The sequence below is a fragment of the Gopherus flavomarginatus genome, chromosome 4, assembly GCF_025201925.1.
Source record: "Gopherus flavomarginatus isolate rGopFla2 chromosome 4, rGopFla2.mat.asm, whole genome shotgun sequence".
Taxonomy (NCBI): Eukaryota; Metazoa; Chordata; order Testudines; family Testudinidae; genus Gopherus; species Gopherus flavomarginatus.
The window spans coordinates 169433378-169459630 of NC_066620.1; the positions used below are offsets into that span (position 1 = coordinate 169433378).

At 42.4% G+C, this 26253-nt stretch overlaps 1 protein-coding gene across 8 annotated transcripts in view; it reads right to left on the reverse strand.

Moving 5' to 3' along the window:
- PRIM2 (DNA primase subunit 2) overlaps positions 1-26253 on the reverse strand; it is a 319791-nt gene that overhangs the window by 256215 nt on the left and 37323 nt on the right. The window contains exon 5 of one of the 8 annotated variants that reach the window (XM_050950813.1): positions 25349-25569. The exons of the other annotated variants lie outside the window; for them this stretch is intronic. Coding sequence (XP_050806770.1) covers positions 25504-25569 — 66 coding nt within the window. The 3' untranslated portion in view covers positions 25349-25503. Of the gene's footprint in view, positions 1-25348; positions 25570-26253 lie in introns of those variants that run through there. 8 annotated transcript variants of the gene reach the window in all.

Consider the following 26253-nt stretch of genomic DNA (forward strand, 5'->3'; position numbering starts at 1 on the left):
TAAGGTAAGCACCCTGGCAGACCAGGCCGGTTTGTTTACCTGCCGTGTCCACAGGTTGGGCCAATCGCGGCTGCCACTGGCCAATGGGGGCTGCAGGATGTATGATATTCCAAAACTCCTCACTATACCTGAAGACGACCTACACCAGCACTGGCGGGCACTAGAAACAGTGTTGACACATGATGACATGCGTAATATTGATGCAAGTGATTCAGGTGATGAACTGAAAGTCCTTTCAAGATACATTTCATCAGGATCAACTCCAAGGCTGTTCTCTTCGTTCTAGAATATATGTGCACAAATAAGATGACCACCCTCTTCCCAAATTCTTTTGTTGCTCTGCGCATATTTCTAACACTTCCTGTAACAGTTGTCATGACATGGGAGAGGCTGGTCGGCCTTGCAACCATCTCAATAGAGCATAAGCTGGCTAGACTGTGGATCTTCAAAAAGCAGTCTAAATTTCTGCAACCAAGCAGCACAGAAAGCACCACTTTGATTATTCAAACAGATAAAAATACCATTGTTTACTGTGCAGGCAAGAAAAGTTACATTTGCTGTTCAGGCATTTGAAAGTTAAGTGTGTAATAACCTTAGTCCCAGATTTGGACCTTAGCGTCCAAAATATGGGGGTTAGCATGAAAACCTCCAAGCTTAGTTACCAGCTTGGACCTGGTACCTGCTGCCACCACCCAAAAAATTAGAGTGTTTTGGGGCACTCTGGTCCCTCTGAAAAACCTTCCCTGGGGACCCCAAGACCCAAATCCCTTGAGTCTCACAACAAAGGGAAATAATCCTTTTTCCCTTCCCCCCTCCAGGTGCTCCTGGAGAGATACACAGACACAAGCTCTGTGAATCCAAACAGAGTGAATCTCCCTCTCTGTTCCCAATCCTGGAAACAAAAAGTACTTTCCTATTCCCCCAGAGGGAATGCAAAGTCAGGCTAGCAATCCAACACACAAACCTCCCCTTGATTTCTTCCTCCCACCAATTCCCTGGTGAGTACAGACTCAATTTCCCTGAAGTAAAGAAAAACTCCAACAGGTCTTAAAAGAAAGCTTTATATAAAAAGAAAGAAAAATAAGTACAAATGTTCTCTCTGTATTTAGATGATACAATACAGGTCAATTGCTTAAAAGAATATTGAATAAACAGCCTTATTCAAAAAGAATACAAATCAAAGCACTCCAGCACTTATATTCATGCAAATACCAAAGAAAAGAAACCATAGAACTTACTATCTGATCTCTTTGTCCTTACACTTAGAAACAGAAGACTAGAAAGTAGAGCTACTTCTCCAAAGCTCAGAGAAAGCAGGCAGCCAGAAACAAAGACCTTAGACACTCAATTCCCTCCACCCAAAGTTGAAAAAATCCGGTTTCCTGATTGGTCCTCTGGTCAGGTGCTTCAGGTGAAAGAGACATTAACCCTTAGCTATCTGTTTATGACACGCCCCCCAAATTGCAGACAGTGGGGAAGCTCACTGGCGGCGATTTCCTTTTAGAACTTGAAAATAAACAGATTAATACAACACATACACCTTTACATATACTCCTAAGTATATAACTAACAGACTTCTACATTTTAAGAACACTTTTTAACTACTGAATTATGGGAAACTCTCACGGGAGAGTGCATCAGCAACTTTATTAGAAGCTCCTGTGATGTGTTGAATTTCAAAATCAAAATCTTGGAGAGCTAAACTCCAACGAAGAAGTTTCTTGTTGTTCCCCTTGGCAGTATGAAGCCACTTTAGTGCAGCATGGTCAGTTTGTAGTTGGAACCGCCGTCCCCAAACATATGGGCGTAGCTTTTCCAGGGCGTACACAATGGCATAGCATTCCTTTTCACTGACTGACCAGTGACTTTCCCTCTCAGACAGTTTCTTGCTGAGAAACACGACAGGATGGAAGTTGTGATCTGTTGCTTCCTGCATGAGCACTGCTCCTATACCACGCTCAGATGCATCTGTGGTTACTAGGAATGGCTTGTCAAAATCCGGGGCCCTGAGCACAGGGTCCGACATGAGCGTTGCCTTAAGTTGGGTAAAGGCCTTTTGACACTCATCAGTCCACTTAACTGCATTTGGCTGGGTCTTTTTGGTCAGGTCGGTCAGTGGGGCAGCGATTTGGCTGTAGTGGGGTACAAATCGCCTGTAGTATCCGGCCAAGCCTAAGAAGGATTGGACCTGCTTCTTGGACCGTGGGACAGGCCACTTTTGGATAGCATCCACCTTGGCCTGTAGGGGGTTTATGGTTCCTCGACCCACCTGGTGCCCCAGGTAAGTCACTCTGTTTTGGCCTATTTGACACTTTTTGGCCTTAACAGTTAGTCCTGCCTGCCTGATGCGCTCAAAGACCTTTTCCAGGTGTAGTAGGTGTTCGGGCCAGGAGTCTGAAAAAATGGCCACATCATCGAGGTAGGCAACTGCAAATTCTGCCAGTCCAGCTAGTAGACCATCTACCAGCCTCTGGAAGGTGGCGGGTGCATTTCGAAGGCCGAAAGGAAGGACATTGAATTCATACACCCCCGCATGGGTGACGAATGCTGACCTCTCCTTGGCAGGTTCATCTAGCGGTACTTGCCAGTACCCCTTGGTTAAGTCTATTGTAGAGATGAACTGGGCACGTCCCAACTTTTCCAATAGCTCATCGGTACGTGGCATTGGATAGTTGTCCGGACGAGTTACAGCATTTAGCTTACGGTAGTCCACGCAAAAGCGTATTTCCCCATCTGGTTTGGGTACCAGAACCACTGGAGATGCCCATGCACTGGAAGATGGGCGGATTATACCCATCTGTAGCATGTTCTGGATCTCCCGTTCTATAGCAGCTTGGGCATGAGGAGACACTCGGTAGGGTGGGGTTCTGATTGGGTGAGCATTACCTGTATCAATGGAGTGGTATGCCCGTTCAGTCCGTCCTGGGGTGGCTGAGAACAATGGGGCGAAGCTAGTGCACAGCTCCTTGATTTGTTGCCGCTGCAGACGTTCCAGGGTGGTTGAGAGGTTCACCTCTTCCACGCCACCGTCTTTTTTCCCGTCGTAGTAGACACCGTCAGGCCACTCAGCATCCTCTCCCTGGACTGTAAACTGACAAACCTGTAAGTCTCTGGAATAGAAAGGCTTGAGAGAATTAACATGGTACACTTTAGGCTTTAGTGAGGAATTGGGAAATGCTATGAGGTAGTTTACAGCTCCCAGGCGCTCTTGGACCGTGAAGGGCCCTTCCCATGATGCTTCCATCTTATGGGCCTGTTGCGCCTTCAAGACCATAACCTGGTCTCCTACCTTGAAGGACCGATCTCTGGCATGTCTGTCATACCAGGCCTTTTGCTCTTCTTGAGCATCCTTTAGGTTTTCTCTAGCAAGGGCTAAAGAGTGTCGGAGGGTGCTTTGTAGGTTGCTTACAAAGTCCAGAATGTTAGTTCCTGGAGAAGGCGTAAACCCCTCCCATTGCTGCTTCACCAACTGTAATGGCCCCTTAACCTCGTGACCATACACAAGTTCAAATGGTGAAAACCCTAAACTGGGATGTGGTACAGCCCTGTAGGCAAACAGCAACTGCTGCAACACTAGGTCCCAATTATTGGAGAATTCGTTGATGAATTTTCGTATCATGGCCCCCAAAGTTCCATTGAACCTTTCCACCAGGCCATTGGTTTGATGGTGGTATGGGGTGGCAACCAAGTGATTCACCCCATGAGTTTCCCACAGTTTTTCCATGGTCCCTGCCAGGAAATTAGACCCTGAATCTGTAAGGATGTCAGAGGGCCAACCTACCCTGGCAAAGATGTCTGTTAGGGCCAGGCACACAGTGTTAGCCCTGGTGTTGCCTAGAGTGACTGCTTCTGGCCATCGGGTAGCAAAGTCCACTAAAGTCAGTACGTACTGCTTTCCTCTGGGCGTCTTTTTTGGGAAAGGGCCCAGAATATCCACAGCTACTCGCTGAAATGGGACCTCAATTATGGGGAGTGGCTGGAGAGGGGCCTTGACCTGGTCTTGAGGCTTTCCCACTCTTTGGCATACCTCACAAGACCGGACATACTTGGCAACGTCCTTGCCCATCCCCTCCCAGTGGAAGGACTTCCCCAACCGGTCCTTGGTTCTGTTCACCCCAGCATGGCCACTGGGATGATCATGGGCTAAGCTTAAGAGCTTCCCCCGGTACTTAGTTGGAACCACCAACTGTTTTTGCGGCTGCCATTCTTCCCGGTGTCCACCAGAAAGAATTTCCTTGTATAAAAGTCCTTGGACTATAACAAACCGGGATCGATTAGAAGAGCTGAGAGGCGGTGGGGTGCTCCGTGCCGCCGCCCAAGCTTTCTGAAGGCTGTCATCTGCTTCCTGCTCAGTCTGGAACTGTTCCCTTGAGGCTGGGGTCACCAGTTCTTCCTCAGACTGTGGACTTGGGCTTGGTCCCTCTGGAAGCGATGTAGGTGATGGGGTTGTTTCCGTTGCTGGTGTACCGCTCTCCGCTGGTGCACCTGAGGGTATTTCAGGCTCTGGCTGAGCCTTTTGGGTATGGCTGTCTGTTGCTTCTGCCAGTTTTGGCTCGCTGGCGCCCTCTGGCGTTGAGTTTGAAGATGTAGTTGCACTTGCTGGTGCTGGTTGCTGTTCCAGTTCCGGGCCTGGGACTGGAGATGCTGTGGCTGTTTCAGTGGTAGGCATGGAATCCGGGTCCACTACCTCTGTCTGGGTCTCTGGTAACACAGACGGGGCCTCTGTGGACGGTTCAGGAACAGAAATGGGTCTGGAAGCTTGCCTGGTTTGGCTACGTGTAACCATTCCCACTCTCTTGGCCCGCCTCACCTGGTTGGCCAAGTCTTCCCCCAGTAGCATGGGGATAGGATAATTGTCATAGACTGCAAAAGTCCACATTCCTGACCAGCCTTTGTACTGGACAGGCAGTTGAGCTGTAGGCAAGTCTACAGCTTGTGACATGAAGGGGTAAATTGTAACTTTGGCCTTTGGGTTGATGAATTTGGGGTCAACGAAGGATTGGTGGATAGCTGACACTTGTGCCCCCGTGTCTCTCCACGCAGTAACCTTCTTTCCGCCCACTCTCAAATTTTCCCTTCGCTCCAAGGGTATTTGAGAGGCATCCGGGCCTGGGGATCTTTGGTGTGATGGTGGTGTAATGAATTGCACTCGCATGATGTTCTTGGGACACTTGGCCTTGATATGTCCCAGTTCATTACACTTAAAGCATCTTCCATCTGATGGGTCACTGGGCCGAGGTGAGTTACTGGAGACTGGTGAGGTTGAAGGGTAGGGTATGTGTGGCTTTACTTGGGTGGTATGTGGGGTCTTTGGCTGTCCTCGGTTGTAGGGTTTATGGTCTGTGTGCCCCCTGGGGTAATCGTTCCCCTTGACAGTAGCTTTCTTGCTTTCTGCCAGTTCCATCCATTTGGCTCCAATCTCCCCCGCCTCAGCGATATTCTTGGGGTTTCCATCTTGTATGTACCGTGTGATGTCTTCAGGAACACCATCCAAGAACTGCTCCATTTGTATGAGGAGGTTCAGTTCTTCCAAGGTTTGAATGTTGTTTCCTGTTAGCCAGGCCTCATAGTTTTTTGCAATGCAGTAGGCGTGTTTGGGAAATGACTCCTCTGGTTTCCACTTTTGGTTTCTGAAACGCCGACGGGCATGATCTGGGGTTATCCCCATCCTGTATCTGGCCTTGGTTAGGAAAAGTTTATAGTCATTCATTTGGTGCTTAGGCATTTCAGCTGCCACCTCTGCTAAAGGTCCACTGAGCTGTGACCTCAATTCTACCATGTACTGGTCTTCGGGAATGCTGTACCCAAGACAGGCTCTTTCAAAATTTTCCAAGAAGGCCTCGGTGTCATCACCTGCCTTGTAGGTGGGAAATTTCCTGTGCTGCGGAGCAATAATGGGCGCCGGGTTGTTAGGGTTGGCTGGCACATGCAGCCCAGCTTTTGCCAACTCCAGTTCATGTTTTCTCTGTTTTTCCTTCTCTTCATGTTGTTTTTCCATTTCTTTTTGTTGTTTTTCCATTTCTTTTTGGTGTTTTTCCATGTCTCGGCGGTGGGCCGCCTCCTCTTCTTCTTGCTTCCTTCTGTGGGCCAACTCATCTTCTGCTTGTTTCCTTCGGTAGGCCATCTCTTCTTCTTCTAGTTTTCTTTTGTGTGCTGCCTCTTTGATCTGTTCTTCTCTTTCTTTCATCTCCATCTGTCGCCTGTGTTCAGCTTCTTTGATTTGTTCTTCGGCTGCAATTTTTGCCTTAGAAGTCATGATTCCTGTTTTCTTGTGTTGGGGTGCCCTCCGGTGTTTATCTTCTGAACTGCAGGTTCTCTGTTGCCTCCTGAAGTCTGCCTAGCAACAGTGCTTTTTTCCTTTTCTCTCTCTAGCTAATCTTCAATGTCAAGTAAACCTGAAAAACCACTTTATTTGCATTCATATAGTGCTGGTATGACTCTCAATGGGAGTGCTATTGTGTGACAAAAGACTGTTAATAGTCCTTAACGACTTCTGCTTAACATGCAAGCCACAAACTGCCAGAGAGAGCAGAAAAAAAAATTTCTCTCTGGTTCCCTTTTAAAACCAAACTGTTTCTCTCTGCTAAAAAGCCCTTAGCAGAGAAAAGAAAAATATAATATTCCTACTGGCTTCTGGATTCTATCTATATCCCACCGGCTGCCACTCATGTAATAACCTTAGTCCCAGATTTGGACCTTAGCGTCCAAAATATGGGGGTTAGCATGAAAACCTCCAAGCTTAGTTACCAGCTTGGACCTGGTACCTGCTGCCACCACCCAAAAAATTAGAGTGTTTTGGGGCACTCTGGTCCCTCTGAAAAACCTTCCCTGGGGACCCCAAGACCCAAATCCCTTGAGTCTCACAACAAAGGGAAATAATCCTTTTTCCCTTCCCCCCTCCAGGTGCTCCTGGAGAGATACACAGACACAAGCTCTGTGAATCCAAACAGAGTGAATCTCCCTCTCTGTTCCCAATCCTGGAAACAAAAAGTACTTTCCTATTCCCCCAGAGGGAATGCAAAGTCAGGCTAGCAATCCAACACACAAACCTCCCCTTGATTTCTTCCTCCCACCAATTCCCTGGTGAGTACAGACTCAATTTCCCTGAAGTAAAGAAAAACTCCAACAGGTCTTAAAAGAAAGCTTTATATAAAAAGAAAGAAAAATAAGTACAAATGTTCTCTCTGTATTTAGATGATACAATACAGGTCAATTGCTTAAAAGAATATTGAATAAACAGCCTTATTCAAAAAGAATACAAATCAAAGCACTCCAGCACTTATATTCATGCAAATACCAAAGAAAAGAAACCATAGAACTTACTATCTGATCTCTTTGTCCTTACACTTAGAAACAGAAGACTAGAAAGTAGAGCTACTTCTCCAAAGCTCAGAGAAAGCAGGCAGCCAGAAACAAAGACCTTAGACACTCAATTCCCTCCACCCAAAGTTGAAAAAATCCGGTTTCCTGATTGGTCCTCTGGTCAGGTGCTTCAGGTGAAAGAGACATTAACCCTTAGCTATCTGTTTATGACAAAGTGTCACTTATAATTTTTGAACAAGGCATTTTAAATTCTTAGTTCTCCTTTATTGGGGTAGGTGACAGAGCAGTACCATGAGGAGTAGAACAGGAAGAATGCAGAATTGAGACCTTTCAAAGTTTTGGCCCAAGCAACAGGGCATGAGGATGTCATTTGGGCTCCCCGCCTCAGGTGCCAAAATGTTGTGGGCCAGCCCTGCAACAAATCTGAAAAAGTATATTCTGAAAAACAAATCTGTCAATGTTCTCTCTACTTCTAACAGGCAATGGTGTACTCATGATTAAGTCTACAATTTAGTCATGGGTATTTTTAGTAAAACTCATGGACAAGTCACCGGCAATTAACAAAAATTCACAGTCCCTGACCCATCCATGACTTTTACTATAAATACTCCTGACTAAATCTCAGTCGGGGGGGGGGGGGGGGGCCTGCTGTTTGGGGGACACTGCTACTGCGGGGCAGGGGAGGCCAACAGCACCAGCTGCCTGCCGCCTCCAGGGCAGCCAACCTGCCACTGCTCCAGCCACCTCTGGGATCACTGCCGGGGGCCGATGAGCTGCGGTTGTTCCTGCCACCCTCAGGACCACTGCTCAGGAGCTGCTCTGGCAGCAGCTGGCCACAGGGCCAGCTGCCTGGGTGACCCTGGGGTCAGCCACACTGGCCGCTGCAGAATTCCTGGAGATCACAGAAAGTTATGGAATCTGTGACCTCCGTGACAGACACAGAACCCTACTAATGATTAAATTATCATGAATAACCCCTCAGAGACATGATTTTGATCCAGATGGATCATACAAATGTCATCTTGTATTATTATTTAAGTTACCTTATTATCCTCCCTCAGTTTCATTTAGCTATGTTGCAGAAATACAAAAAAGTATTGTGGTAGAGGCTGTATTTATTTATTTATTCTCTGCAGAAAATGCATCCCTGCTAACAATGTTTCTGTGGATTTTTTTGTCATCGTAACATTCTGTAAAATTTAAGAATCTATAATACACTGAATTTTTAGTTGAAGAGCCAATTAAATGCAAGTTGTAGCTACACCTTAATTATTTTTGGAGACCTGAAGATGGCTGCAGAGGATGTGTGGAAAAGTCAGGGAAATTTTATTTCTTACAATAGTTCAATGCCAATAAAGACTATGGCATTCTTTCCATTGACTTTGGATCAGGCTTTTAATGAGTACAGGTTTATTGCATCTTACGCTGGGATTACGTTCCGCGGTCAGTGTGTAAAGCGAAAACCGCATGTAGTCAAAATGACCCTTGAAAATCCCTTAAATCACCCATAAAGTACAATTCTGTATATACAACCCTGTACAGTACTATGTATTGTATACAGCAACGTACAGCACAGTATATAATAAAGACTACATATGCAAAATATAATTTTACAGTATTTTTAATAACAGACAAAAGAATGAAAGAATAAAAAATGAAAACAGTACAGTGTAGTACTGTAAACCTGAACAGTCACCAGTCATTCTGGATATTCTTGCTAGCCTTGTACTGTACACACTCCAATGATTAGTCTTCCTCTTCCCCTGACAACACTATTATCAAGTCATCAGGGCTTGATGTCGATCCAGGAGACGATTTGCCAGGCTTGGGTGACGGAGAGCAAGTCGTAGACAAAGTGGTTGGCTCTGGTTCAGCTCGATAAGTTGATTGCGTAGGCTCTGCTGCTGCTGGTTGTTTATTCTATAAAAACATGGTGAATGGCAACTCTTGCTGCTGTCTCTTGAGCTCCTCAAACATTTCTTGGTACTGTCTCAAATCATTCGTAATACTACGTGTGATTTTGAGGCTTCATTCCACAGAAGGATCATATTCAGAAATTAAATCATTCAAGTGTTTCGCTGCTTGGAACACTTCAGAAAATTTATGAAGATTCCAAGTTGCTGGCTCTTCCTGTTCATCATCATCTTTGTCTTCTGTAGATGATTTTATCAGTTCCTCTAACTCTTCACTACTCAATGTTTCTCTATGCCCTCAATTAAAATTCCTCAATTTCTTCCTCAAGAACATCGATGAAGCCATCACCATCCACTTGCCTGGCCACCTGAACAATGAGTTGCACTTCTTTATCAATGGTCGGGAAACCCTTAAAATCACTCTCACAGTCTTCCCATAGGTTTCGCCAACATGCACTGACTGTGTCAGGCTTGACTGCATCCATTGCCTGTTTAATATAAGTGATGCAATCAGCAACGTTGAAGGACTTCCCAACACTCCATCACACTAGCACTGGGATCAGCATCCATAGCGGTAAGGATCCGTGTGAATGTAAGCCTTGAAACAGCTAATGACGCCTTGGTCAAGAGGTTGGAGGTAGTATTGGGGGGGAGAAAGAGGACTTCAAATGTCGTTATGCACAAACCAGAGTGCCGCAAGGTGGCCAGGAGCATTGTCTACAATCAGCAACACTTTAAAGTCAAGTCTTTTCTCTTCAAGGTATTGCTTGACCTCCAGAATGAAACACTTGTGGAACCAATCCAGAAATAATGCTGCCATCACCCAAGCCTTTTTATTTGATTGCCAGAACACAGGCAGGAGATTTTTGTTCTTGCCTTTTAGGGCACGGGGATTTGCAGCCCTGCAGAGCAAGCCCGGCTTTACTAAATGCCCAGCCACATTGCCAAAAAACAACACAATCACACGGTCTTTAGCTGCTTTGAAGCCAGGGGCTTGTCTTTCTGATTTTGAAATGTAAGTGCGGGTGGACATTTTTCCCACTTGTTCTGGGAGATAGCCTCTTTCCTCTATGATTTTCTTTAATTGCTCGGGGCAGGCTTTTGCTGCGTCCTCATTGGCAGATGCAACTTCACCAGTAGTCTGCATGTTTTTGAGGTTGAAGCGGTTCCTAAAACTGTTAAGCCAACCTTGGCTGGCTTTGAATTCCTTCTTATCAGAAGGCTGTCCCTCTTCGGTGGGAGGTTTGAACAGCGCAAAGATGCTAAGAGTCTTTTCTCGCAACATGTTGCCATTGATAGGCACATGTTTACGGTTCATGTCTTCCAGTCATAAGTTTAATGCTTTTTCAGTCTCCACTAAAGTCTTATCACACACTTGGCTCGTCACCTTAGCAGTTACTGGAGCACTTGATGCCACAGCTTGACGAATTTCTGTCTCTCGAATCTTGATGGCATGGATGCTAGATTCCGTTGGCGATGGACATACCGTCTCTCAATAAGTCCAACACAGCCAGTTTTTTCTCCAGCGTTGGAACACATCACTGTTTCTTTGGTTGAGCACCAGATGAAGTAGATGCCTTGCGTTTAGGGGTCATGTTATACAGTACGAAAAATACGTACTGTCTCTTTAAACAGTACAGGTACAGTAGACTCTCACTCAGCATGGCTAGATGCGCACAGTATGAGAGGCACGGGGGGACTGAGTACTGTAGTGGAAACAGCAGATTCGCATCTCCCATGTCACACTCACTTCGGGGCAGACACACTATTTAAACTGGTTTGTTTTGTTTTTGTTTTTTTGCGCCAACCCTCCAGGGTTATTATAACGGAGAACCTTATCACAGGCCTAAAGACATGCTGTTGCTGTCAAGTCCCCCCACAAAAAAAATTTTAGTGGGAACAGCAGATTCACGTCTCATGCTGGTGGAATCACCTGGTTTTTGTTTTTTTTCTTTCTCCCGACTGCGCAAAGCTGAAATCGTGCATGTTAAATATGCGTAAGATGCGACAGACCTGTACTGGAAATAATAGAAGTATATACAATATTTATAATTTCTTCAGGTACATATTCAAACAGTGAAACAAGTGTATTCAATTAAAGTGATGTACAATTATTTCTGGATTAAAAATAAAACAACTTAAGATGTAAGGTTTGTGTGATTTAAATTTAGTCATAAAAGAAAATGTCAAGTGTTGGCAACATGTAAGCCAATGAGATCAAAGTAAATTTAACTCCTCCTGTGAGTCTTGAGATAAAGATGCTCTTCACACAATGCACAATATATAGTTATATAACTATTTTACTGTTGAACATTAAATCCCATTGCAAGATATGGGAGGGCACTAATTATGCCTCCCCAAGTTTAATATATTGTCCCTTTTCTCTTCCAAGATGTATTTTTTTGTATAGTTACATAAACTATGTTAGAAATTGTTTGGATATCCAGACTCCTTGGTACTTTGGATGAAAAGAGACAAACAAGGAGCCTAATTTTCTTGTCAATTGTGTGCTTGATACAGATTTTTAGCACTCTACACACAACAGCTTTTCTGTAGGATGTTGTGGCTTTGAACAGAATGACAGGAGGACTGATAGATTCCAAGGCAAGAAGGCACCACTGTAAGAATCTCATAGACTTTAAGGTCAGAAGGGACTATCATGATCATCTAGTCTGACCTCCTGCACAAAGAAGGCCACAGAATCCTACCCATCCACTTCTATAACAAACCCCTAACCTATGTCTGAGTTACTGAAGTCTTCAAATTGTGGTTTGAAGACCTCAAGCTGCAGAGAATCTTCCACCAAGTGACCCACGCCCCACGCTGCAGAGGAAGGCGAAAAACCTCCAGGGCCTCTGCCAATCTGCCCTGGAGGAAAATTCCTTCCCGACCCCAAATATGGCGATAAGCTAAACCCTGAGATGTGGGCAAGACTCACCAGCCAGCACCCAGGAAAGAATTCTCTGCAGTAACTCAGATCCCAACCCATCTAACATCCCATCACAGACCACTGGACATACTTACCTGCTGATAATCAAAGATCAATTACCAAAATTAATTGCCAAAATTAGGCTATCCCATCATACCATCCCTTCCATAAACTTATCAAGCTTAGTCTTAAAGCCAGATATGTCTTTTGCCCCCACTACTCCCCTTGGAAGGCTGTTCCAGAACTTCACTCCTCTAATGGCTAGAAACCTTCGTCTAATTTCGAGTCTAAACTTCCTAGTATCCAGTTTATACTCATTTGTTCTCGTTTCCACATTGGTACTAAGCTTAAATAATTCCTCTCCCTCCCTAATATTAATCCCTCTGATATATTTATAAAGAGCAAGCATATCCCCCCTCAACCTTCTTTTGGTTAGGCTAAACAAGCCAAGCTCTTTGAGTCTCCTTTCATAGGATAGGTTTTCCATTCCTCGGATCATCCTAGTAGCCCGTCTCTGAACCTGTTCCAGTTTGAATTCATCCTTCTTAAACATGGGAGACCAGAACTGCACACAGTATTCCAGATGAGGTCTCACCAGTGCTTTATATAAATGGTACTAACACCTCCTTATCTTTGCTGCAAATACCTCGCCTGATGCATCCTAAAACTGCATTAGCTTTTTTAACGGCCATATCACATTGGCGGCTCATAGTCATCCTGTGATCAACCAATACTCCAAGGTCCTTCTCCTCCTCTGTTATTTCCAACTGATGTGTCCCCAATTTATAACTAAAATTCTTATTATTAATCCCTAAATGCATGACCTTGCACTTTTCACTATTAAATTTCATATTATTACTATTACTCCAGTTTACAAGGTCATCCAGATCTTCCTGTATGATATCCCGGTCCTTTTCTGTGTTAGCAATACCTCCCAGCTTTGTGTCATCCGCAAACTTTATAAGCACATTCCCGCTTTCTGTGCCAAGGTCAGTAATAAAAAGGTTAAATAAGATTGGTCCCAAAACTGATCCTTGAGGAACTCCACTAGTAACCTCCTTCCAGCCTGACAGTTCACCCTTCAGTACGACCCGTTGTTGTCTCCCCTTTAACCAGTTCCTTATCCACCTTTCAATGTTCATATTGATCCCCATCTTTTCCAATTTAACTAATAATTCCCCATGTGGAACCGTGTCAAATGCCTTACTGAAATCGAGGTAAATTAGATCTACTGCATTTCCTTTGTCTAAATAATCTGTTACCTTCTCAAAGAAGGAGATCAGGTTGGTTTGGCATGATCTACCTTTTGTAAAAGCATGTTGTAATTTGTCCCAATTACCATTGACCTCAATGTCCTTAACAACTTTCTCCTTCAAATTTTTTTCCAAGACTTTACATACTACAGATGTCAAACTAACAGGCCTATAGTTATTTGGATCATTTTTTTTTCCCTTTCTTAAAAATAGGAACTATGTTAGCAATTCTCCAGTCGCACGGTACAACCCCTGAGTTTACCGATTCATTAAAAATTCTTGCTAATGGGCTCGCAATTTCATGTGCCAGTTCCTTCAATATTCTTGGGTGAAGATTATCTGGGCCCTCCGATTTTGTCCCATTAAGATGTTCAAGTTTGGCTTCTACCTCAGATGTGGTAATATCTCCCTCCATATCCTCATTCCCATTTGTCATCCTTCCATTATCTCTAAGCTCCTCATTAGCCTCATTAAAGACTGAGGCAAAGTATTTATTTAGATATTGGGCCATGCTTAGGTTATCCTTAACCTCCATTCCGTCCTCAGTGTTTAGCGGTCCCACTTCTTCTTTCTTTGTTTTCTAGTTATTTATATGGCTATAGAACCTTTTACTATTGGTTTTAATTCCCTTTGCAAGGTCCAACTCTACATGGCTTTTAGCCTTTCTCACTTTATCCGTACATGTTCTGACCTCACTAAGGTAGCTTTTCCTTGCTAATCCTGCCCATCTTCCACTCCTTGTAGGCTTTCTGCTTTTTCTTAATCATCTCTCTGAGATGCTTGCTCATCCAGCTTGGTCTACAACTCCTGCCTATGGGTTTTTCCCCCTTTCTTGGGATGCAGGCTTCTGATACTTTAAGTCGAAGCTGCAGAAACTAATTCCAGGCCTCCTCCGCCTTTAGATTCACAAGTTCTTCAGTCCAATCCACTTCCCTAACTAATTTCCTTAATTATTTAAAGTTAGCCCTCGAGAAGTCAAAAACCCTAGTCCCAGATCTATTTTTGTTTATCCTTCCATCTAGTTTGAACTGAATTAGCTCATGATCACTCGAATCAAGGTTGTCCCCTACTACCATTTCTTCTATGAGGTCCTCACTACTCACCAAAACCAAATCTAAAATGGCATCCCCTCTTGTTGGTTCTTCAACTACTTGGTGAAGAAATCCATCAGCTATCACGTCCAGAAAAATCTGAGCCCTATTATTGTTACTAGCACTTGTCCTCCAGTCTATATCTGGGAAGTTAAAGTCTCCCATGATCACACAATTCCCATTAGTGTTTACTTCATTAAAAACATTAAAGAGGTCTCTATCCATATCCAAATCAGATCCTGGCAGTCTGGAGCACACCCCAAGCACTGTCTCAGGAGAGGCTCTGGTAGCTTTCTTTCCCAGTGTGATTTTTGCCCAGATAGACCTCTGTCTTATCCATTCCATCACTTCTTATTTCTTTACAGTCTATCTCATCATTGATATACAATGCTACTCCACCACCTTTGCCTTTATTTCTGTCCTTCCTAAACAGCACATAGCCTTCAATACCTGTACTTCAGCCATGACTACTATTCCACCATGTTTCTATTATCCCTATAATATCTGGTTTCACTTCCTGCACCAGTAGCTCTAGTTCCTCCATTCTGTTACCTAGGTTCCTCGCATTAGTGTACAGACATCTTAATTTTTGCCATTTGGCTTTACTGACATTCTTTACCGGGTTAGGCACAGACATTCTACCAACAACATCACCTATTAGACTGGTATCTACACTACCCTTCCTCCTTATGTCAATTCTTCTGTCCACGGCTGTATCCTCTCTTACTTTGTTTTCTTTCCTCGCAAGGTGAAATTCCAGCGTAGAGATTACCTGGACATCTCCCAACCATCTCCCCCAAATTCCTAGTTTAAAGCTCTCTTAATCACTTGGGTGAGCCTCCATCCTAGAAGTCTATTTCCCTCCTTGCTCAGGTGAAGTCCATCCCAAGAGAACAGTCTTCTGTCCATAAATGCTTCCCAGTGGCCGTACATCACAAAGCCCTCCTTATAGCACCTAGTTAGTCTCACCTCCTGTGTAACACAGGCCAGAGAACATCCCCGAAATAATTCTATAATATCCCCCAGGGTGAAATCTGGACCACTGAACAGCTATGTCCCCTAAATTTTCTAACCTGGTGTGCCTTTTAAACTGCTTTGCCGTCAGAACATCCACTCTTGGGCTGCTCACACAGCCTTCAGCATGCAAATCCACTCCCAACTAAACACATGAGCTCTCTGATAAATCACTCATGAATTACATACACATACAGGATGACACCTGCAAATTCCTAGTCCCAGCCTTGTTCCCCCAGAAATGTGCATCCTGTACTGTCCAGCACACCACTGAACAATACAAGCTCATAGAAAGTCCACCATTTCTTCAAAGGAAAATGATATATGCGTCAGTCTTGTTATCCCAAATTGAGTTTCCCAGACACTTTAATCCATATACACTGGTTAAGATAAACAATAAAATAAGTTTATAAACCACAAAAAGACATATTTTAAATGATTACACATGATGATGCATAAAAATCAGGATTGGTTACAAAAGAAAACAAAAAAGTAAAACGCAAGTTACTACGTAACTTAACAAGCTAAATTAACTTAATAGCAAAAAGTTTTGTCTCATCATAAGCTGTTGTAAATTTCACAGGCTGGCTCTCCTTTCAGCATGGGACCATTGCCCCTTCATTCAGTTCTTTGATAGTTATTGATGTTATGAGCAAAGGGAAGGGAGGAGATGAAGTCCAGTGTTTTCCTTCCTCTTTATAATTCAACTTCCTGCGCTAAAAATACCCTTGCTGACTCAAGGTGACACACAGTATGTTGTGGACATGAGGTTTGAATTGCCCCTGTGATGAAATGTACATTTCTTCTTTACATCTTCCCCCCTGCTGGAGGATGGCCTCTTAAGTAGGCGATGGCCAACACCTCTCTGGGGTGCTAGTGTGTTTTTATCTCTGAAAAACTGGTTTGTGGGTGTTATCCAGAATTACAACATATTTCAGTAACAATCATACAGTAGAATCTTATAAATTCACATATAGAGATGCTACACATATTTTAACAGGATTTAGCAGATTATGACTTTTTTAAATACCTCAACAGGCATACTTTTACAAGACTATGATAAATTTTGTACCAAGTGGTGACCATAATAGTACAGACTGTCAAATTTCTAGAGCATCTCTTTTAGGAAACACTGCCTGCTTTAAAAATTGGAGGTGACAGAGAATCTACCACAACCCTTGGTTAACTGTTTCAATGGGTTAATTACCCTAACTGCTAAAAATGTATGCCCTATTTCCAGTTTGAATTTGTCTAGCTTCAACTTCTAGCCATTAGATTGGGTTATACCTTTCGCTGCTAGACTGAAGAGCTCATTATTAAATAGAGGGTCTCCAGGCAGGTACTTATAGACTGTAATCAAATCATCCCTTAACCTTCACTTTGTTAAGTTCCTTGAGTCTATCCCTATAAGGCATGTTTTCTAATATTGTACTCATCTTCATGGCTCTTCTCTAAATCTTTTCCAATTTAATCAACATCCTTCTTGAATTATGGACATCAAAACTGAACAAAGAATTCCAGTCGCTGTTGCACCAGTGCTACATAAAGAGATAAAAATAACCTCTCTACTCCTACTCGCGATTCCCCAGTTCATGCATCCGAGGATGACCTCTGGGGAGACGGAAAGACGGGTTCCTCTTTGACAAGAAAGATTCTGGGGTCTTTAATACAACCTTGTCATCATGGAACACACAATTAAATTTGGATGGATAAAGCTGCCATTCCTCCATGATCACATTAAAGGATGGGTGCAGAAGGTTTATTGTCCCAGGCAAAGATTTGTTAGGCAGGTGTTTGCCCCTAGGTTTGTCCATCTGTGCCTTTTCCATTCTGGCTGTAGATGCAACCTTTCTGCATAATGTTTCAAATTTATCAAGGGGGAGGGAAGAGATCACTGTTGCTGCCTTTTTTCCATGCCTTGCTCAGAGCCTGAATCTGAGAGCTCTTCTTCATCAGGAGTGGGGGTAGTGACTTAGTGAAGACAAATACCTCTCAGATGTTATATCTTCTTTCCTCTTTCATTCTTTTGGATATTTTTGGCCTTTCTGGGAGTTGCCATCTTACTGTGGCCAGCTAATCTTAATTTAAAAAAACTGTCAGTGATGGAAAATCCATCATAACCCATGGCAAATTGTTCCAATGGTTAATTGCACTCAATCTTAAAATGTATACCTCATTTCCAGTCTGAATTTGTGCAGCTTCAACTTTCAGCCTTTGGATTGGGTTACAGCTTTATCTGAGAGACTGAAGAGCCCATTATCAAATATTTGTTCCCAATGCAGGTACTTACAGACAGTAGGCAAGTCATCCCTTAACCTTCTCTTTGTTAAGTTTAACAGATTGAGCTCCTTCAATCTACCACTGTAAGTATTTCCTAACCCTTTAATCATTCTTTTGGTTCTTCTCTGAAACCTCTCCAAGTTTTCAACATGCTTCTTGAATTGTGGACACTAGAACAGTATTCCAGCAGCAATCACATCAGTGCCCTAAACAGAGGTAAAATAACCTGTCTACTCCTAGTTGAGATTCCCCTGATTATGGATCTAAGAATTCCTTTAGCTCTTTTGGCCACAGTATCACATTGTGAACTTATATTCAGCTGATTCTCCAGTATGATACCCAAATCTTTTTTAGGGTCAATGCTTCCCAGGGTAGAGTCTCCCATCATGACAGGCACGACATGGTGTGCTCCTCTTCACTGAAGTTGCCACAAGATATGCCTTGTCTCTTGACTGTGCTTTTTCAAATTGTAATCACAGTACCCTGGGGCATGGGGACCACTCGATATTCCTGTCAGCACAACAGCCCCAGGCCCAGGTTGCATGAGAGTCATCTGGCTGTTAACATGAACCAGATGATGGTGACAAAGCCAAACAATCTGTATTAAAGTTCTTTACAATTTGTCTTTTTGCAAGGTTCTTTAAAAGTACACAATAACAATTCCCTACTTCAGCTAGAGGAAATTGCTCATATTTACATAGCTGCCAAAAGAAAGCCACTGCCACTTTGAAGACATCCTGTAATTCAATTAAAATAAAAGGTTCTACAAAGATTAAATGTATCTACATTATGACCAAAGACATAACACTCAGGAGAGGAAAGTGTCTGTTGGCTCCATGCTATTCATTTAACCAATTATAAAGCTATGTGCTATTCTGCTAAATACTTCTTTCCATTTGTCCTGCAGTGATACTATAAAAGGAAATAATTAATTTTAGGATGTTTAACTAGTACACTGTCTTAGTATCATCATCAAGATGCTTAATATCTGAACCAAGTTTCACTGGTTACTTTCCACCTACCTAGAAAAAGGTCAAAGCATGAAAATGGAAATAAATACATCTTATCCCCTCCTATGTGAGCACTGACTTTAACAAATGGAACAGCTCCACCCCTATACTTTAAGTCCTTCTTCGCAGGAATGAATCACTTTAAACCAAACAATTAGTTAACAAGGTCCAGAGAAAAGTTACTCCCCCACTGCTCTCACCATCTGTAATACGTTCTCAGTAGTTGCAGAAAAGAATAAAATATGCCACCAATAATACATTTTGGGGAATATTTTCAAAAGCACAAAAGGCAGCTAAGAGGTACAACTCCATTAAAAGTGAAAAAGCTGAGTGACTAACTTCCATTTGTGCCTTTGAAAATCTCCCCATTTATTATTTCCAGCCAAACCCACATTCCACCACTCTTCTCCTTTTCTTCAGTTAAAATAAAGCAATTTTATTATTAAAAATTCTAGACTGACAGCCTCAGAAAATGAGGCTCTATTTAGGCTATGTTGACACTACAGCTTATGTTGCCATAAGGTATGTTGCTCTGGGGTGTGAATAAACCACCTCTCTGAGTGATAAGTTACACCAACATAAGCACTGGTGTGGACAGCGCCATATTGGCAGGAAAGCTTCTCCCACCAACATAGCTACCGCCTCTCATGGAAGTGGTTTTATTATGCTGACGGGAGCGCTCTCTCCTATCAGCATAGAGCATCTTCACTAGACGAGCTACAGCAGTGCCCTGTATGTACAGACAAGCCCGTAAGCACAGAGAAGTTACATCACAATCTCCACAATGTACTATCAATACACCTGTAAGTTAGTTCAGTCTTTATGTCCATTTTGTCTTCAGCTTTTTATCACACTACCAATGACTGTCAATGCCGAATGTAGCAGTGGTTTTTATTACCCAGAAAGAATTGTCCATTAAAAACTAAAAAGAGTTCTACATATTTCATATAGGCCTCAACATCCTCTGGTGATGACCACTTTCGTCACTACCTACATGGGCTGGTTTCAAACAGGCAACCTAGAAATTAGAAGGTTTATCCCGTTACCAGTCACTTAAGCCATCTAGTCCCAGCCAGAAGTATATTTTAGATTATTGTAATTGCGCTTGTGAAAGTTGCTTTTGCCTCTTTAATTCCAAGCTATTTATTCTAAGTACCCAATTAATTGGCACAATGCCTGTGTATTCACAATTTTCTATTAGAGCTGCAAAATTTTCTTCTTTATGATGATATTTCCCCTTATGTTATCTTCTGCAATAACATTTGTGTGTTTTAGAAAGCTTTTAATTGAACAGTACCTTTAAAAAAGTTCTACTCATCTCTTCCCATTCCCATCTGAAAAGTGGTTCTCAATCTCCTATATTTTTGTGATATTGAATGAAGGTGAGATTGTTTTAACTTTACTTTTGTTTCATAATTACATTTATTTTTAATATAGCTGTCAAACTTTTTCCATATTTGCAGTGTAGTTGTAAACATGTCAGTTCCAGGATGAGCGAGAAAGATGGGTCTTTTATTGGACCAACTTCTGTTGGTGAGAGAGACAAGCTTTTGAGCCACACAGAGTTGTTCTTCAGGTCTAAGTAAGGTACTCCAAATATCACAACTAAATGCAAGGTGGAACAGATTGTTTAGCATAAGTAGTTAGCACATATTGTAAAGGACCATTCAAGGTAGAGCAGACCATTAACACAAGTCATAGAACAAAAAGGGGGGGGATTAGTGGGTTACAGATTGTTGTAATAAGCCATAAATCCAATGTCTCTATTCAGGCCATAATTTTTAATGTTTAGCAGAGTTATGCATTTAAGCTCCCAGGCTCATCTTTGGAAAGTATTATGCATGTTTCCTATGAGGACTGACAGGTTAGATATAGAGCGATCACTTTGTGAAAAGCATTCAGCCACAGGTGAAAGGATGTTTTTGTCTTTTATCATTTTCGGGTGTGAGTTCACTCGCAGCAGCAAGTCTCAGAGCCTGGATCAACTGACTCAGGCTCATGCTGGGGAGCTAAAAATAGCAGTGTAAATGTTCAACATCAGCATGGAGCCCAGTGTCCAAGATCCTCCCTCATTGCTGGTTTCTGAGCCCAGACTCCCCTCTAAGGCTGAATGTTTACATTGCTATTTTCAGTCCTGCAGAGAAAGCACCAGTTATTTGACCTGGGTTCTGAGACTTGCTGCCTCGGGGATTTTTTTGGCTGTGTAGACTTACCCACAGCCAGAAAACTTCCCCCAAATAATTCTTGTTTGATCTAGAGCATATCTTTTAGAAAAACTGCCAATCTTGATTAAAAAATGACAGGTGATGGGAAACCCACCACCACCCTTAGTAAGTTGCTCCACTGGTTAATTACTGTGTTAAAAACATACACCCTTATTTCCAGTCTGAATTTGTCTAGCTTCAACTTCCAGTCATTGGATTGGGTTATACCTTTCTCTGCTAGACTGAAGAGCCCATTATAAAATATTTGTTTCCTCATGTAGGTACTTACAGACTGTGATCAACTAATTCCTTAACTTCTCTTAGTTCAGCTAAATATATTGACTCTTTGAGACTATCCCTATAAACTCTGTTTTCCAACCCTTTAATCATTCTTGGGGCTCTTCTCTGAATCCTCTTCAGTTTATCAACATGCTTTTTGAACTGTGGACTGGACACAGTATCCCAGTACTCAGTAGCACCAATGACAAATACAGAGGTAAAAACTTCTATTCCAAGTATCACGTTAGTCTTTCTGGCCGCAGCGCTGCTCTAGGAGCTCATGTTCAGCTGATTATCCACCACAACCCCCAAATCTTTTCAGAGTCAATGCTTCCCAGTATATCGTCCTCTCTCTCCTGTAAGTATAGTCTACATTCCTCATTCTTAGATTTAAAAATTTACCCATATTAAAAAGCATAGTTTGCTTGTACCCAGCTTACCAAGTAATCCAGATATGCATTATTGTCTCTTCCTCGCCAATTACTGAGTAACCAGAAAACTTTTCAGTGATAACTTCGTTTTCTTCCAGGTCATTAATAAAAATGTTTAATAGTTTATAGCAGAGAACTAATCCCTGCAAGAATTGATCAAAATACACCTGTTCGATGATTCCCAATTACAATTACATTTTGAGACCTTTCAGCCAGCTTTTAATCCATTTAATGCAGTGGTTCTCAATGATTGTACTGGTGACCCCGTTCACACAGCAAGCCTTTGTGTGTGACCCCCGCTCATACAATAAAAACACTTTTTTACATATTTAACACCATTATAAATGCTAGAGGCAAAGCAGGATTTGGGGTGGAGGATGACAGCTCGCGGCTCCCTACATAATATCCTCATGACCCCCTGAGAGGTCCCGACCCCCAGTTTGAGAACCCTTGGTTTAATGTGTACCATGTTAATGTTATGTATACAGTGTTGTTGTTGCTGTGTTTGTCCCAGGATATTAGCAAGACAAGGCAGTGAGATAATGTCTTTTATTGGACTTCTGTTGGTGAGAGAGACAAGCTTTCAAGCTTGCAGAGAGCTCTTCTTCACGTCCAATAAAAGACATTACCTCAACCACCTTGTCATGTTAATTTTAATTGTTCTAGTTTTTTTTAAATCAGTGAAGTACCAAGTCAAATGCCTTACAGAAGTCTAAGTATATTACATCAACACTATTACTTTTACAAACCAAACTTGTAAACTTAGGCACCTTTTTTAATTTTTTTATTTTTTTTAAACATACCCAGCAGCAATCTGGGTCTTCGGCGGCACTTCAGCAGCGGAGGTCCTTCACTCGCTCTGGGTCTTCGCCAGCATTTGGGGGGGGAGGAAGAAGGGGGTCCTTTAGTCCCACGGAAGTCCCAAGTGAGTGAAGGACACCTTGTCATAAACAGATAGCTAAGGGTTAATGTCTCTTTCACCTGAAGCACCTGACCAGAGGACCAATCAGGAAACCGGATTTTTTCAACTTTGGGTGGAGGGAATTTTGTGTCTAAGGTCTTTGTTTTCTGTCTGCCTGCTTTCTCTGAGCTTTGGAGAAGTAGTTCTGCTTTCTAATCTTCTGTTTCTAAGTGTAAGGACAAAGAGATCAGATAGTAAGTTATATGGTTTCTTTTCTTTGGTATTTGCATGAATATAAGTGCTGGAGTGCTTTGATTTGTATTCTTTTTGAATAAGGCTGTTTATTCAATATTCTTTTAAGCAATTGACCCTGTATTTCGTCACCTTAACACAGAGAGACCATTTGTATGTATTTTTCTCTCTTTTTTTATATAAAGCTTTCTTTTAAGACCTGTTGGAGTTTTTCCTTACTTCAGGGAAATTGAGTCTGTACTCACCAGGGAATTGGTGGGAGGAAGAAATCAGGGGGAGATCTGTGTGTGTTGAATTTGCTAGCCTGATTTTGCATTTCCTCTGGGTGAAGAGGAAAGTCCTTTTTGTTTCCAGGACTGGGAACGGAGAGGGGGAGTCACTCTGTTTGGATTCACAGAGCTTGTGTCTGTGTATCTCTCCAGGAGCACCTGGAGGGGGGAAGGGAAAAAGGATTATTTCCCTTTGTTGTGAGACTCAAGGGATTTGGGTCTTGGGGTCCCCAGGGAAGGCTTTTCAGGGGGACCAGAGTGCCCCAAAACACTCTAATTTTTTGGGTGGTGGCAGCAAGTACCAGGTCCAAGCTGGTAGCTAAGCTTGGAGGTTTTCATGCTAACCCCCATATTTTGGACGCTAAGGTCCAAATCTGGGACTAAGGTTATGATACACCTCGCCACTGAAGTGCCACTGAAGACCCAGACCGCCGCCAGGTATTCGAATCGGGTCCCACAGTTCCTAAAGCAGCCCTGTTGACTGGCATTAAATTACACTATGCTCCTTTAATTCTGTATTAATCAAGTCCCATATCAGCCCCTCCACTATCTTGCCCCAAGACTGATGTCAGACCAACACACCTATAATTACCCAAGTCATCCCATTTACCCTTTTTAAAAATTGGCACATTAGCCTTCTTTCAGTCTTCTGAAACTTCCCTGGTGTTCCAAAACTTATTGAAAAAGTGATGGATAGTGACCAATTAGCTCTCTCAAACAAAATGTTGTTTAATCTTAACAGTAGGAATGAAGCATTTGGAGAAAATGATTTTAAAACAACCAGACTGCATGTCTGTCGGTCCTGTTAGGATAAGCACAGTTGACACAATACTATAGCTCAGGGCCAGTTTAAAAATGGAAGAATCCACCCCAGAAGAGGTAAAAGTACGAAGCCTGATACTTCAGAGTGTGCAGTCAGAGAGAGATTAGCAAGGGCACAGAAGTGTAGCTAGCCATGTTACCATGACAGAGCCATTTAAATTATGCAAGTATGGAGAAAAAGGAATATCCTCTTTAAAGAAATGCATTACTGGTGTGTGCTCTGAATCTCAAAGATTGCTGAATTCTCTAATGGAGTCTGTGACTCTGCTAAGATAAGGAAATATGGACTTATGTATATCTTCATACTGGGGCAATCAGCCCAGCCTGAATAGCTGGTCCAGGCACAGACAAAAACAGAATAAGAAAACTGTACAGCCTTCATCAGAGAAGGAAGAAGAGTTGGTGGAAGGACCTATACAACAATGAATGTCCCAGGCTTGTCCTTTTCCACTTTTAGAGTACACCAGCTCTTCTGTCAAGAGATGAAGTCAAGGCCTGGATTAACTTCTCTATGGACACAATAACAAAACAAAAGCACCAACAACAAAGTTTCCAGTTATTTGTAGTTTCGGGACTACAAACAAGAACCAAGATGAAGGGATAAACTGTATTTCCAGCCCACTGGGAAAATCTCCACAAAAGAGCTACCATTCCAGCAGCTGCAGGGAAAAAATAAAAAAGTCTGCAAAGAAAGATACCTGAACCACTCTACCAGTTTATAGAAATAAAATTGCTTATTTGGCCACCTTGAGCACAATGTCAGCATTTTGAACTGTTTCTTACCAGATTTACTATATATTTTTTCTGATTTTATTCTGTCACCATTAACCAAGTTATAGTAACTTCTGATACTATCCCAATTTAGTGCAGACTTCCATAAGACTCAATACTTCTCCAAATATGCTCATTCTTTATGTGTTGCCTCTGGGCACTTCTTTTTTTTTTTAAACACAATATTTTAAAGACATGTACTATCCACAAAGCAGACACAATAAAATAGGTTTCCATATGGATTGCAGGGCTTTTTGTTGTGAGAACAAGAGTTTTCTACAGTCTCGTACCTGTGCTAGTACTCTTCTATTTTGTGTAAGAATAGACTTCCTAAAAAGAATAAAGTAATTAGCAAGAATTTCTATCTATTACCTAAATGTGGAAACAAATGATTTCTTACTAATCACACTATTATTTTAAGTTCTATTTAATATAAAAATAAGATTTACAGTGACAATAGTTTATACAGAATACAGAAACAGCACCTGGCAGGGATGATCATAATGAATGGAGGAAAGCAGTCAGTGAGGACCCCTTGTCATCACCCTGCAAGAATATCACCCCCTACAAGAATATAGTCAGTAGGTCAGTAACATTTTTCCCATTCCCCCTTCGGCGAAACTGGCCTCTGAAGTGTAAAAGCCAGACATCAATTTTCCCATCCCCACAAAAGATCTCCGATGCAACAAGCCACAACAACATATGCCATGTCATACATGGTTCTCTAAACTATAGCCTATGGATTATTTACTGACATTAGGTCATATGAAGCTGGTGGTTCTTGAATTTTCACCTGTTTCTACACATGTCCAGGCTCCTCTGTGCAGCTAAAAAAAATAAAAAGCACACAGAGACCTGTAATAGTAACCAGTAATTAAGACGCAACCTTGCTGCCTCCATGGAGGGCCTACTGCTACAAGTTAAGAATAAAACAAGTACCACTTTCAGAAACCAGAGCTACAAGTGGGACAAAATCTTTCAGTCACAAGGGAGAAGGGAAATGTGTGAAATGGAGATTATCACATATAATTTGGAAACATGCAGGAGGGCACAGAAAGGAAGATGAAATTAAAAGCAAAAGGAAACAGAGCAAACTCCAGCCAGGTCAGGGCCCCATTGTGGTAGGCCCTGTGCAGATAATAGACATTCCCTGCCCCAAACAGCTTACAATCTGAGTTGAAGACAAGCCATAGGAAGTCAACAGTAACACAAGCAAGCTTTTTCAAAGACTTGTTCAGCTCTCTACAAGCCTAGCCACTGTCAGCAAGCCAAGTTTTGAAACCACCATGGTAAAAGCAAGTCCTCAGAAAGAAGATGAAGGCATATAAGAGATTACAGATGTTTGTGGGGAAGGCTTACCACATAAGGCATTGCATTAAAAGAAAGTCAAAAGGGTTTGAAGGAAAACAGACTGACATATTAAAGCTAAAAATAATTTCTTATAATAATTAAATTAAAAAGTATTTCCACAGAGAAGATATATGACTGAATAGGATGAGAGGTGGTCCTCA